A 14,278-nucleotide genomic window follows, 5' to 3' on the forward strand; every position below is an offset into this window, starting at 1 on the left:
TCCTGGTTTCCCTAAACAGATGGAGATCTTCAAGAAATTGTCAGATCATTTCACATGGTCTCTCCCCCCCCTCCTTGTTTTCTTCCCCTGGGAAAGATTTAAGATGGCTTCACACTTGAGGAGTCTCTGCATTGCTCTGAAGATGGCAACAAACTACCCATCAGTTTTCTTCAATTTCCCATTAAAAGAGTTGAAGGTTGTAACAAATATCTGAGGCAGGACAGAAGCTGCAAGACAGAGGACTACACAGTCCCAGAGAGAGATTCTGTCTTAGGCTCTGCTTATGATTTGAGGTCTCATCTGCCTCCATCCCCCAAATAAGGGTAACATGGCCAGCTAAGCCACAGCAGCACCACCAGGTACCCACCAAGCACACTCTGTATCTCTATTCTAGTGCCCACCTCTCTGGCTGTGGGAGGTCCAGGTGACACTCCTCTCTCAAACTCATCCTCTTGAAGCCAGGAAGACTTCAGCATCAGCTCTTTTACAAACTGCTGCTGACCCTCCCTAATCAATACTTTCATTACTGGACACAAAACAGGGTAAAAATAAAAATCATTGGCTTCCTGTGAGGCAACAGCATGATAGATGTGCCTGGAATCCATTATTGCAATAAATGACTGCTCAGTCCTAGGGGAAAGCACCCAACACTGCAAACTGAAAGAAAGCAGAAAACAGAGGCTGCAGGTCCTCAGAGGCAGCTCCCTTGAAAGAGCAGAGAGGCCCCTCACAGCTGAAACCTAAGCCAGCTCCCTTTAAGAAAGCAGACAGTCTGAAATGGAGATTTATCCCCAGCTTACCTCCCAGGACTGCAGATTCAACTGCTGTCAGACTGGTGAAAATAAAAATCAGTCAAGAGAAAGGAGCAGAGAACTGGCTGGAAAGCAGAGGCTTCGGGGGCTGCTGCAAAGCTTTCACCGAGCTTCCCTCGGAAGGGCTGCGAAGCCCTCGGACAGCCTGGGTCTGGAGCCACGCTTTGGGTGGCATGAGCAAAAACACACCCAGATGGCTGCACCACTGAAGCTGGGGCTTGGAACTGGGACTTCCCAAGCACAGCCCAGTTTCTCAGCCGTGGCAACTGGGCACCGAGCAGCTGCCCCTAGTGAAGACCCTTCCGTACCCGGGAAGCAGCTCAGCAAGGACCTGCAGAGGGAGGTACTTAGCTGGTCCCTTCTCTGCAACACACCAGCAGACCAGACAGTGACTGAGCTAGGACTTGGCACCAGTGCAGGGATGGAGCCTCACTGCTGAGCACAGAGGAAGGGAAAGCAGCACACAAGCTCCAGCTGCCCCAGAGCCCTCACTGGGTGTCCCTCATCCCCTCCTGAATATCCCCTCATCTCATCAGGAAGGCACCAGTGGTTTCAAGCTACGGTCTGCAGCTGTTCCTTCTTTCCCTTCATCCCTTTGTGCTGGGCTGAGGAGGTCCCAGGGAGGATCCCTAACAGAGAAATCAGATAACTCCATCTAAAGCAACATTAAGAAGAGGGATTAAGATTTAGATACTAAGCAGTTTATATCACTTTGCCAGGCAGCCCACATCGGCGCTCGACAGGAGGCAGGATGTGGGATTCCAGCACCCTCTACTGACTGAGCAGCAGCCAGCACCAAGGCACAGAGGCATAGAAGGCAACTGCCCAGTGTTTGGCTGGCTTTAGGGGGTCCTTCCCATCACCCCATGTGGCACACGCAAAGCAGGGGCTTTCTGGAACTTGTTCATGGGATCACTCTGCCTCCTGCAGTCCCCCAGCCCTCCTGCAGCTGAGCAGAGCCATCCTCAGCCCCCCAGCAGACCCACCCTCAGCCTTCCCAGCCCTCCTGCAGCTGAGCACACCCATCCTGCAGCCGCCCAGCAGCTGAGCACACCCATCCTGCAGCCCCCCAGCAGCTGAGCAGACCCATCCTGCAGCCCCCCAGCAGCTGAGCAGACCCATGGCCTGTGACACAGTGCTTGCTCTCCCAGCACTTCCCAAACATCCCTCCCTGGAGGGTGACTGAGAGCCAGGGAAGCATCCAGGGTGTTTCACACGTGGCAAAGTGTCCAAGCAAGACAATTTGCCTAAAGTCAGAGCAGCCCAGTGCTACAAGCAAGACTAGGAACAAGAGGTTGCTGAGTCTCCAACACCCCCAAATCTCCTCTCCTCTGACTGGAAGAGTGGCAGCCTGGGCCAGGGTGGGTTATTTTGACAGTCACAGAATTGTTGAAGCTGGAAAAGACCTCCCAGATCGAGGCCAACCATCAACCCAGCACCACCATGACCACTAAACCATGTCCTACAGTGCCACATCCACACATTTCCTGAACACCTCCAGGGCTGGGGACTCCACCACCACCCTGGGCAGCCTGTTCCAATCCCTGACCACTCTTGCAGCAAAGAAATTTTTCTCAATAACCAACCTAAACCTCCCCTGCTGCAATCTGAGGCCATTTCCTCTTGTTCTAGCAGCTGATACCAGGGAGGAGAAAGGCCCAGAAGAAGCCTGCAGGGAAATTAGAAAGGTTTTCCAATAGGACTTTCAATCAGAAACAATCTAGATCAAAACTCTTCTCTCCTTAAGCCCAGCTGTCCTTCAGAGGCAACAGTCCTACGCTGGCATAAAGCTGATGTAATGTAGTGGAAAAACCCAGCCTGTCCTGTCTTTGTGAGGTGGCCAGCAGACAAGAGGAAAATGTCACTTTCCACAAGAAATGGGGCCTGACAGGCTCCAAACTCCACAGCCACAGTGCCTGATGACTTCCTGGCTCCACACAGCATTGCAAATGGACTCTTCTGCCAGGGGGAGGATTCCCAACCTGGCTGTCTGCACTTCCATAGAACAGAATAGAATTAACCAGGTTGGAAGAGACCTTTGAGATCATCAAGTCCAACCTATCACCCAGCACCAGCTATCAACTAAACCATGGCACCAAGCACCTCATCCAGTCTCTTTTTAAACACCTCCAGGGATGGTGACTCCACCACCTCCCTGGGCAGCACATTCCAATGGCAAATCTCTCTTGCTGGGAAGAACTTCCTCAGCTCCAGCCTAAACCTCCCCTGGCACAGCTTGAGACTGTGTCCTCTTGTTCTACTGCTGGGTGCCTGGGAGAAGAGACCAACCCCCACCTGGCTACAATTTCCCTTCAGGTAGTTGGAATGGAATAGAGGAGAATAGAGGAGAATAGAGGAGAATAGAGGAGAATAGAGGAGAATAGAGGAGAATAGAGGAGAATAGAGGAGAATAGAGGAGAATAGAGGAGAATAGAGGAGAATAGAGGAGAATAGAGGAGAATAGACCAAACCAGGCTGGAAGAGACCTTCCAGATCATTGAGTCCAACCCATCATCCAACACCATCTAATCAACTAAACCATGGCACCAAGCACCACTGTGAGCAGCAATGGAGAGGGCCCTGCTGTAGCAGGGTTACAAGTCTGCTCCCTTGCATGCAAGAGACATTTTTTGCTTTTAAAAGCAAAAAGACAAGAGAGCTGCTTCTCACATGCACAACAAGGACCCTTTCAGCATCTCTTCTCCCAGCAGCTCTCTGGCTGACTCCCTAGACACACACCATGCTCAGAAATTCTGCCCTGAAGCCTCTCTCCTTCAGGCTGCTGCTTCCAGAGTTCAGGGACACCCCAGCATCTTAGCCTCAAATGCTAGAACCAAACTGGAACTGGGGAACACAGCAGCTGGGCTCTGCTGCTTTAGACAGTGGAGATCAGAGGACAAACAGGTTAAGGGCAGGCAGAAAAAGCACTGATTTGCAGTCATCTGTCTAGAGAAACTGGGCCCATACCCTGCAGTACTTTGGCCAGTTCTACCACTACAGCACCCTCTCTCCCCTTCAGGCAGGTTCAGGCTCACCTGGCCCATAAATACTCTTTGTAGAAACACAGCTCACAAGAGAGAGTCACAGAATAGCAGGTTGGAAGGGACCCCAAGGATCACCTGGTCCAACCTTCAAAGGAATGGCACTTTTGGGTAGAACCATCACAAACACAGGATGCAACCCACAGTAAACTCAGTTCAGTGGTTTTAAACTAGAAGAGGGGGATTTGGAGATTAGAAGGAAGAATGTCTTTATGCTGAGGGTGGTGAGCCTCTGGCCCAGGTTGCCCAGAAAGGTAGGAGATGCCCCATCCCTGGAGCCACTCCAGGTCAGGTTGGTTGGGGCTGTGAGCAACCTGCTCCAGCTGCAGATGTCCCTGCTGACTCCAGTGGGGTTTGACCAGATGAGCTTTAAAAGGTTCCCTTCCAACTTAAAGCATTCTGTGCAAGTTCAGGACAGAGCTATAGAGCAGACATGCAGGAGGACCTGAAGGGCCTTTTGAAAACATGAATCACTTGCCTTTATTGAAGAACATGGATGCCATCTGGCCCATTTCCACCCTCTCAGTGATTTCAAAGATGCTGGGTGAGCCACGTCTCTCTGCAAGGTGAAAACAGGAAGGGTTGCAACCAGTCCCTCCAACAAACTCAGAGGCCAGGCTACCTGAAGAGCCTCAGGGAGCTCTACCAACAGTCTGAAGGACAGGACTGTAACTCCACAGCTGCAGAGTCACTGGTCCAATTACTCTGAGGAAGTTAGTTTAAAAGTGTTTCCAAAGTAAGATGTTCTCATCTTAGTGACCTAGAAGCAAAAGATCTTTATCAGACTGCAGAGGGTGAATTGAATTCTCAATGAGTCTTATCTTGCACCTGCTAAGGACTTTGGGATGTGAGCATGTGGAGTTAAGGGTGAAATGGACAGAAGAGTTCTGCTCACTTGCTGGAGCCCACTGGGGCACTGCAGGGCAGAGAGCTCAGCTGCCGTGGAAGGGTGAGCTGCTGGTACTTGGAGCCCACTGGGACACTGCAGGGCAGAGAGCTCAGATGCAGTGGAAGGGTGACCTGCTGGTACTTGGAGCCCACTGGGACACTGCAGGACAGAGAGCTCAGATGCAGTGGAAGGGTGAGATGCTGGTACTTGGAGCCCACTGGGGCACTCTGCAGGGCAGAGAGCTCAGATGCAGTGGAAGGGTGAGCTGCTGGTACTTGGAGCCCACTGGGACACTGCAGGACAGAGAGCTCAGATGCAGTGGAAGGGTGAGCTGCTGGTACTTGGAGCCCACTGGGACACTGCAGGGCAGAGAGCTCAGATGCAGTGGAAGGGTGACCTGCTGGTACTTGGAGCCCACTGGGGCACTCTGCAGGACAGAGAGCTCAGATGCAGTGGAAGGGTGAGCTGCTGGTACTTGGAGCCCACTTGGGGCACTGCAGGACAGAGAGCTCAGATGCAGTGGAAGGGTGACCTGCTGGTACTTGGAGCCCACTGGGGCACTGCAGGGCAGAGAGCTCAGATGCAGTGGAAGGGTGAGCTGCTGGTACTTGGAGCCCACTTGGGGCACTGCAGGGCAGAGAGCTCAGATGCAGTGGAAGGGTGAGCTGCTGGTACTTGGAGCCCACTGGGGCACTGCAGGGCAGAGAGCTCAGATGCAGTGGAAGGGTGAGATGCTGGTACTTGGAGCCCACTGGGGCACTGCAGGGCAGAGAGCTCAGATGCAGTGGAAGGGTGAGCTGCTGGTACTTACGCACTGACAGGATAGGTCGCGTCTCTGCTCGCTCATAGCCATCTTGGATGAGAACATCACTGTCAGATACTCCAGAGGAAGAATCCTCATCCTCATCATCCTCCTGGAAGGAAAGGCCAGAGCACTGCTGAGATGTCTGCTACCCACAATACAGGCTGTAGAATCCCTGGTGTCATGGTTTTGCTTCCAGACACTGAAAGGAAGGTCCCAGTCAGGGACAGGACTTACAAACAAAGGCAACAAGCCCAGGCCTGGGGTGCTGTGCAGAGCAGAAGGGGCAGAGCAGGCTGAAGTGAGTGACAGGCTCTGCTGTCCTCCCCTAGATCATGCACAGTGTCTGATTGATGCAGTGATATATGGCAGAAGGAAGTTAGGCCCTCCTGGCAGATAAACAAGATCAAATTGTATCTGGTGAAAGCTGGGAGGTCTGACTCCTGACTCCCACTCACTAACAGCAGGGAGGGCAGGCTGGGCAGTGACTGGTTGGAAAGCAGCCTGGAGGAGAGAGACTTGGGGGTGCTGGTGGAGGAGAAGCTCAACAGGAGCTCTCAAGGTGCACTTGCAGCCCAGCAAGCCAATCAGATCCTGGGCTGCAGCAAGAGAAGTGTGGCCAGCAGGTCAAGGGAGGTGATTCTCTCCCTCTACTTAGCTCTGGTGAGACCCCACCTGGAGTACTGCCTCCAGTGCTGGAGCCCCTATTACAAGAGGGACATGGAGGTGCTGGAAGGTGTCCAGAGAAGGGCCACGAGGATGAGCAGAGGGCTGGAGCACCTCTCCTGTGAGGACAGACTGAAGCAGTTGGGGCTGTTCAGTCTGGAGAAAAGAAGGCTCTGAGGTGACCTCATTGTGGCCTTCCAGTATCTGAAGGGGGCTACAAGAAGGCTGGGGAGGGACTGCTAAGGATGTCAGGTAGTGTTAGGACTAGGGGGAATGGAATGAAGCTGGAGGTGGGGAGATTCAGGCTGGAGGTGAGGAGGAAGTTCTTCCCCATGAGAGTGGTGAAGCCCTGGAATGGGTTGTCCAGGGAGGCGGTTGGGGCCCCGTCCCTGGAGGTGTTTAGGATCAGGCTGGATGAGGCTCTGGCCAGCCTGATCTAGTGTGGGGTGTCCCTGCCCATGGCAGGGGGGTTGGAACTAGAGGATCCTTGTGGTCCCTTCCAACTCTGACTGATACTATGGTACTATGACCTCAAGCAGTGCAACCAACTCTGCCTCACACCGATCCAGAAAAGCCACTAAAGGCAGGATCCAAAAAATCCCCAAGGCAGTTCTACAGCAAGGACATACTTCAGGAGTGGCCATTCCCTGGGAGACAGCCCAAGTGACAGCAAGAACATCCAGCCTGTCCCAGTTAAATGACCTGAGATCAGCAAGGATTTACAGACCTCAGCACACTCCAAATAGCACCAATAGATTGGCTGCCACCTCTCCACGTTCACAAGCAGTGCTTTTGGACAAGGAGAGCACAATCAGGAAGAAATGTGAACAGCACAAGAGATTCCTCAAAGCAGGAACAGAAAATCCTGTCTTTAATGAGCAACCCCACAGGGAACTAACAGCAGTATTTTAGATGGCAAAGTTAAGTACGGGAGAAATTTATTCCTTTAGCGTTCCTAATGAGGCAAGGCAAAGATACAAGGGAATCTCAGGCAAGTCCTGCAGGATAAAAGAACAAGGGGAAAATGGCAAACTGAGAACTGAACCCCACACAAACCTTGTGTTTTTCCACTCTCTTCCATCTCAGCTGGGCATTTGCAGCAGCCATGGCTTCCACCACAAAGGTCGTGGTCATATAGCTAGAGGGAGAGAGAGAGAGAATCCATTGATATCCATAACAGTCAAGAACTGCCACTGAAGGGAGATGGAGAATTATCCCCAGCTGTTTGTGGGAACAAACCAACCAAGCAAAACAACCCTTCAGCAGCTCCCCACACACACAGTGTGCTGCTGGTGCAGTGTTTCATCTCGGTTTGCTGCTCCCTTCTGCTCCTGAGATTCATGTGCTCAAGCAGACCACAAAATACAGCAAAATATAACAGGCCTTCAGATCTAAGGCAGCACTTCAGCTATCTGGAAGGCACCTTCCTGCTGCTTCTGTGGGTAAGCAAGCAAGAGGACTGTGCCCTTGGCCAGAAAGCAGGTTTCCTTCCTCTTTTTAGGGCCTAGGAGAAGCACAGCACTATTGTAAAACTTATCTGTTAGGGCCTGTGGGAAAGGCAATTATGGTCCCTTAAAGGATCTTACAGCATCAGAAGCAAAGCAACAATACAAGACCAAGGAGCAGATCACATCTGCATGCAAACAAATTTTGCTGAAGGCCATGGAAATGCTATCCAGGAAGAGAGTGAGAGCCCCTGATGGAAAGAAAAACAAACTCAGGTAAAAATCAGTCCTACCATGAAAAAGCAACAACCTACAACAGTGAACAATCCAACCTCCAATCAGTCTTACTTAAGGCTTTAAAGTGGTTTCTCACAGCTTCAGGAAGTGGGCTCACTCACCAATTAAAAGCAAGAAGCCCTGTCCTGAGCCCTGTGTAGCAATTTCCCCCTGGACTCTTCATGCACCAAAGGGTCCCCAGTGAGCACGAGGAAGTCACGAGCACCAGAACAAAAGCAACAGGGCAAGGGAGCTGCCTGGGCATGAAGCACTTTGAGCTGTGCCTTCCCAGTTGAAACCAGTGCAGTTTTGGTTTGCTGGTTGATGCTCTTCTACTGACCTTGAAGGATTGCCTGCTGGTGCTGAGTTTCATGTGGTGAATTTACACTTTTAAACTAATGCATGCAAAAGGAATTGCCTCCAAAGCCCCTGAAACTCCCACAGTGGTCTCTTCTCCCAGGCAACCAGCACCAGAACAAGAGGACACAGTCTCAAGCTGCACCAGGAGAGGTTCAGACTGGATGTTAGGAAGAAGTTCTACAGAGAGAGTGTGATTGGCCATTGGAATGTGCTGCACAGGGAGGTGGTGGAGTCACCATCACTGGAGGTGTTTAGGAGGAGACTTGATGGGGTGCTTGGTGCCATGGTTTAGTTGATTAGGTGGGGTTGGATGATGGGTTGGACATGATGATCTTGAAGGTCTCTTCCAACCTGGTTTATTCTATTCTAATTAATGATAACCTAAGGCTTTGCAGCACACAGCTTTGAGGTGGGGAACTCATAAGCATTGCTACAGTCAGTCCTATGCCCCTGGCCCAGCAGCACCTAACAGGTTCCAAAAGCACTGCCTCCAAATCAAAGGCATGTTCTGCCTGACCCAGCTGGTTACTGACAAGAAAGGGACCTCTCAGTTCCACTCCTGCAAACAGCAGGAATGGATTTTGGTTTATTTGATTTTAGAACTAAGCAAGAAGAGATTCACAGCCTGTCAGAATTATGATTCCATTGATAGCAACTTAAGACATCAGAGCTGTATCTGCAGCCTCCAGCTCCACCTGCTGCTGCAGCAGGGAGACATCTGGGCAGAAGCTCATGGAGAGCCAGTGAGGACATCACAGAGACCAGCTCCAAGGTCCTGAGCAGCAAAGGTGTGGGGGGAGTAAGAAAGGCCTGGCTACACAGTGACTTGTTTTCCTGATACTTGCAGCTGCCCAGAGCACTGCTGGAAGCCAGGAGAAAGTGAAACACAACAGGTCTGCAGCACATCTGCACCTCAGAAAGCAGAGAAACAGCCACCTGTCACCTGCTTAGTGAATGAATCATAGAATTGCTTTGGCTGGAAAAGACCTCTGAGAAGGTCTTGAAGATCCAGGACAGGAGCAAGCATGGGATGTATCCACAGCAAGGAGAGAGAAAGAAAAAAAGAAGGAAGAGAAAGGTCCCAGAAGCATCCAGACTGGAGAAAAAACCGGAGTGGGATGGAGTGGGATGGAGTGGGATGGAGTGGGATGGAGTGGACCGGAGTGGGATGGAGTGGACCAGAGTGGGATGGAGTGGACCGGAGTGGGATGGAGTGGACCGGAGTGGGATGGAGTGGACCGGAGTGGGATGGAGTGGACCGGAGTGGGATGGAGTGGACCGGAGTGGGATGGAGTGGACCGGAGTGGGATGGAGTGGACCTTTGAAGTCATCAAGTCCAACCTATCACCCAACACCATCTAATCAACTAAACCATGGCACCAAGTGCTTCATCCAGTCTCCTCCTAAACACTTCCAGTGATGGTGACTCCACCACCTCCCTGGGCAGCACATCCCAACAGCCAATCTCTCTTTCTGTGAAGAACTTCTTCCTCACCTCCAGCCTAAACCTCCCCTGGTACAGCTTGAGACTGTGTCCTCTTGTTCTGGTGCTGGGTGCCTGGGAGAAGAGACCAACCCCCACCTGGCTCAACCTCCCTTCAGGTAGTTGTAGACAGCAATAAGGTCTAAAAGGATGTAGCACTCAGAAAACACATCCCTCCAAATAAGGTCCACAGGCAACATGAGTGCAGAGACCAAAGCCCAAGCAGCAGCAAAGGGACCTGGTTACCCAGAAAAGTCTTAGCACTGTCCTTGCAGTCCCACCCAACCAACCCCCACCACTTCCCTGAAGGCACAGGCTCATATCCTACCTCATAAACCCCAGGAACATCAGGAGAACGAGGCTGACAAGCCACCCTGCTGTTGCAAAGGCCTTTGGCATGGTCAGGGCTCCTGTTCCAACGATGAGGTTGAACATGTAAACCAGACCAACCTGCAAAGAGCCACACAACCCAATGTGAATGCTTGCAGCCACATCAGGGAGAGAATCAATGGAATCATTTTGCTTGGAAAAGACCTCTGAGATGATCAAGTTCAACCATTAATCCAACACTAGCAAGTCTGCTGCTAAACCATGTCCCTCAGCACATCCACATGGCTTTTAAGTATCTCCAAGGATGAGGATTCAACTACTGCCCTGGGCAGCCTGTTCCAGGGCTTAAGAACCCTTTCATTGAAGGATTCTTTCCTAATTCCAATCTAAAATGCCTCTGGCACAGCTGTTTCTTCTTGCCCCATCACTTGTCACCTGGGAGAAGTGACCAACCTTCACTTGGTTCCAACCACCCTTCAGAGAGCCAGCAGGTCTCCCCTCAGCTTCCTTCTCTCCAGGCTGAACAACCCCAGTTCCCTCAGCTGCTCCTCACCAGTCCTGTTCTCCAGACCCTTCACCAGCTTTGGTGCCCTTCTCCAGTCATGCTCCAGCACCTCCATGTCCTTCTGTAGCCAGAGGCCCAAAAGTGCATCTGAGGTGTGGCCCTCACCAGGGCTGAGTACAGGGTGGGGTGGTCTGCTCTCTAGTCCTGCTGACCACGCTGTTGCTGATTACAGGCCAGCACACCTCACATCCATACTGACTTAGAGAAATCTTCCAGCAAGCAGGGTGGGAGTAGGTCCATGCTAGAAGTAAACACAGGAGGGGACTGAGAACCAAAGAGCAGGAAGTCAGCATCAGCACATTGCTGGAGAAATTGACATTCCTCTCCATTCTTCTCATTAACCCACACTGTGTGCTGGAGCCTCTCCCTATTTTCTGCCCTGAACCTAAGCAGTTATGACTATGTCCACAGGCTACCTTTCAGAATCTCCTGTTCTTTAGGTCTTAGTTGAGCAAGCAGAAACTATCCAAACAGAATTCCAATTCAGAGGACATTCTGAAGAAGAGAGTTTATTTCTGGAAGGAAAAGGATTTGATTCTCTCTGGCAATCAGCTTTTTTTCTGATCACCTGGACAAAACCCCTCTAGATCATAAGATCCAGATCAAAAATTGCCCTGCAGTTGTTTTGGCTTTTCTAATGTATACACATCAGAGTCCCTCCAGAAGGGAATCAGTGAAGAACTGTGTCTAAGTAGACTTTCTGGGTGTGGAACAATTAAGATGAGGAGAAGTATTCCCCAGAGACCCCATAAGCACTCCTGCCCTTCCTTCTCTGACGTCAGCACAGCGAATTCATCTTTTGATGAGCCTCCCAGGACAGTAACTAAAAGAATAAAACCAGCCATTGCAGCTTCCAGGAAAGTTCTTTCCCTGCAGCTGGCAGAGCTGTCATTCCCCAAGCACAACTCACATGCCCAGGGCCATCAGTTACTTGAAAAAATAAAAAGCCTCAAGTGATTTTCCTTGACTTGGGTCAAGGAGGCAGAGCAGAGGATGGTGTCCATGTCTTCAGCTTGGCCAGACATCCTCAGGGACTGAGGAGAAAGAGCCTTTGAGATTAGACTCCAGGAAACTCATGCAACACCAGTATAATAATGTAAGAGCAGGTGACACTAATCCTTCAGGGTCCAGACGTCCCACTTACTGTCCTGCTCTCCATTTCCTCAGTTGTGGCCTGTTTCTGCAGCCCAACAGCCATTTGTTCTCAATTCAATCACTGGCACAGGGGTGAAAGTTTTGAAGCTTTTAAAAGCCACCACTGCTGAACTGAGCATTGAGTTCACTTCAGACAAAAACCCCCAACCCAACAGCATCTTTGCAAAGTGCTGTTTTTAAAAGCTGACATTCTCTGAGCACTTGTGGCTGGGGAAAATCAGCATTTCCAGCAAGAGAGGGAAGCAGTAACTGGCACTGCAGTTTCTCAGGACACCACATTACAAGGAAGAAGCACCTCAGGTGCTGATTTTTTAAGTGAAGTGGTTTCAAACAAAAATACCACAACAGCCACATATGAGTAACTTTGAAGGAATTCAGGAGAGGTTGTAATGAAGTGAAAAGAGAAGCAAAGATAGTTTCAACATGACCATTCTGTTTAATGCAGTTTCACTTGACAATTTGGGCTGATAAAAACATTAGGACACTGTAAGGAAAGTGTATAAAAAGATGCAAGAGTTGGTGTGGGGCATGAAGCTGCCTTTAACACTCTTATTACAGTATCACTAAGGTTGGAAGAGACCTCAAAGATCACTGAGTCCAACCTGTCACCACAGACCTCATGACCAGACCATGGCGCCAAGTGCCACGTCCAATCCCCACCTGGGCACACTGCTGGCTCATGTTCAAGCAGCTGTCATTCAGCACCCCCAGGTCCCTCTCTGTTTGGCAGCTCTCAGCCACTCTGACCCCAGCCTGGAGCTCTGCATGGGGTTGCTGTGGCCAAAGTGCAGCACCTGTTGAATGCCATCCCATTGGACTCCACCCATCTGTCCAGTCGGTCGAGGTCCCTCTGCAGAGCCCTTCTGCCCTCTAACTGACCAACATCTGCTCCCAGCTTGGTGTCATACGCAAATTTGCTGATGACTGACTCAACTCCCTCATCCAGATCATCAATGAAGATATTAAAGAGGATGGGGCCCAGCACTGATCCCTGGGGGACACCACTGGTGCCTGGCTGCCAGCTGGATGTGGCACCATTCACCACCAACTACACCTTATTCACCACTAACTACACCTTAAGTGGAAGTCATCCCTTTACATTACAGAATGGGATCTGTGATGTGAAAAACACCCCAACAACTACAAGTAGGAGGCATTCTGAAGCACCACTGGACCCCCATCATCTCTTGAACTGCTGAGGTTATGTCCATGGGAAAGGAGGAAGTGAAAACAGTGCTGAGAGAAGAGGATTTGGAAAAGCCACGTGAGCAAAGCCACAAACAGTAGTACTTACATAGGGAGAGTAAAGCTCTCCTGTGTCAGTGATGCCACCAGCCATGTTGAAGATGGTGGGGAGGCCCAGAGGGGAGCAAGCAGGGTGTTTTCAGAGAATGTTTTCAACTTCTGTTGCCTTTAACCTAGAAAAAGATGATAAAGTTGTGTGAGCTTTGTCAGAAGGAGAAGGAACTCACAAGTCAGCTTTTGCATGTGGCTCTTCCGGTTCTTTGAGCAGCAGAGGATTTCAAGCAGGACCTTGCACCTTGGGACAGATGTAGCCCACTTGGCTCAATACTCTGTGTAAAGAGTTCCCTTGCCCGTTAAACAAGTTTGAAAGCAACCAAAAGGCCTTTTGCAGCACGGATTTCCAAACCTCACCTTGCCCAAAGAGCCAGAGGGGCCCTTTCAGACACTAAAACCTCAAGAGAAAAGCTGCCAGCCTTGAGGATGAGCTCACCCCGCTGCTTCAGGCAGCTGCTACTCTTAATGAGCACGTGCCTGCTGCAAGTCAGAGCAGTAACAAAAACTGTCTACAGAACCTCCTCATAACACAGCAATTAAATTATTGAACCTATCAAAAAAAAAAAACCCCACCACAAACCCACAAAAACACCCCCAAGGTTTGTTACATGCACCAAGGTTTCCCAAGCAGAATTATTTGGAGATGTTGACACTGGATTGCATGAAAAACAGCTGAGGGAAGTGGGGCTGTTCAGCCTGGAGAGGAAGAGGCTGAGGAGAGACCCTCTGGCTCTCCACAACTCCCTGAAAGGAGGTTGGAGTGACGTGTGTGTTGGTCTCTTCCCCCACGTAAGGAGCGATAAGACAAGAGGAAATAGCCTCAAGTTGTGCCAGGGGAGGTTTAGGTTGGACATTAGGAGAAACTTGTTCACTGAAAGGGTTTTCAAAGACTGGAACAGGCTCTCCAGGAAGGTGGTCAAATCCCCATCCCCTAGAGGTGCCTTTTAGACACAGAGATGTGGTGCTGAGGGACATGGTTTAGCCCCAGACTTGGTACAGCTAGAGAATGGGTGAACTCAATAATTTTAGAGGGTTTTTTCCACCTGCAATGGTTCTCTGATTCTATTCTATGACTGTCTCAGGAAAACTTCAGGGGAGGAGGAAAACCCAAGCCTTTTGGAGTCAATAAATAAGAGATGAATTGCCTAAGTGCTT

General features: G+C 50.6%; 1 protein-coding gene across 2 annotated transcripts in view; it reads right to left on the minus strand.

The window, feature by feature from the left end:
• The window catches only part of TMEM104 (transmembrane protein 104), a 59,118-nt gene that overhangs the window by 43,970 nt on the left and 870 nt on the right, over window positions 1-14,278 (minus strand). Inside the window, exons 2-6 of one of the 2 annotated variants that reach the window (XM_054170869.1) lie at window positions 13,119-13,242; window positions 10,103-10,224; window positions 7,267-7,348; window positions 5,554-5,656; window positions 4,332-4,412 (exon numbers count right to left, since the gene is read on the minus strand). In XM_054170869.1, coding sequence (XP_054026844.1) covers window positions 4,332-4,412; window positions 5,554-5,656; window positions 7,267-7,348; window positions 10,103-10,224; window positions 13,119-13,163 — 433 coding nt within the window. In that variant the 5' untranslated portion in view covers window positions 13,164-13,242. Of the gene's footprint in view, window positions 1-4,331; window positions 4,413-5,553; window positions 5,657-7,266; window positions 7,349-10,102; window positions 10,225-13,118; window positions 13,312-14,278 lie in introns of those variants that run through there. The other variant, XM_054170870.1, reaches the window with a different exon arrangement.

Source organism: Dryobates pubescens, chromosome 20 (genome assembly GCF_014839835.1).
Source record: "Dryobates pubescens isolate bDryPub1 chromosome 20, bDryPub1.pri, whole genome shotgun sequence".
NCBI classification, from domain to species: domain Eukaryota; kingdom Metazoa; phylum Chordata; class Aves; order Piciformes; family Picidae; genus Dryobates; species Dryobates pubescens.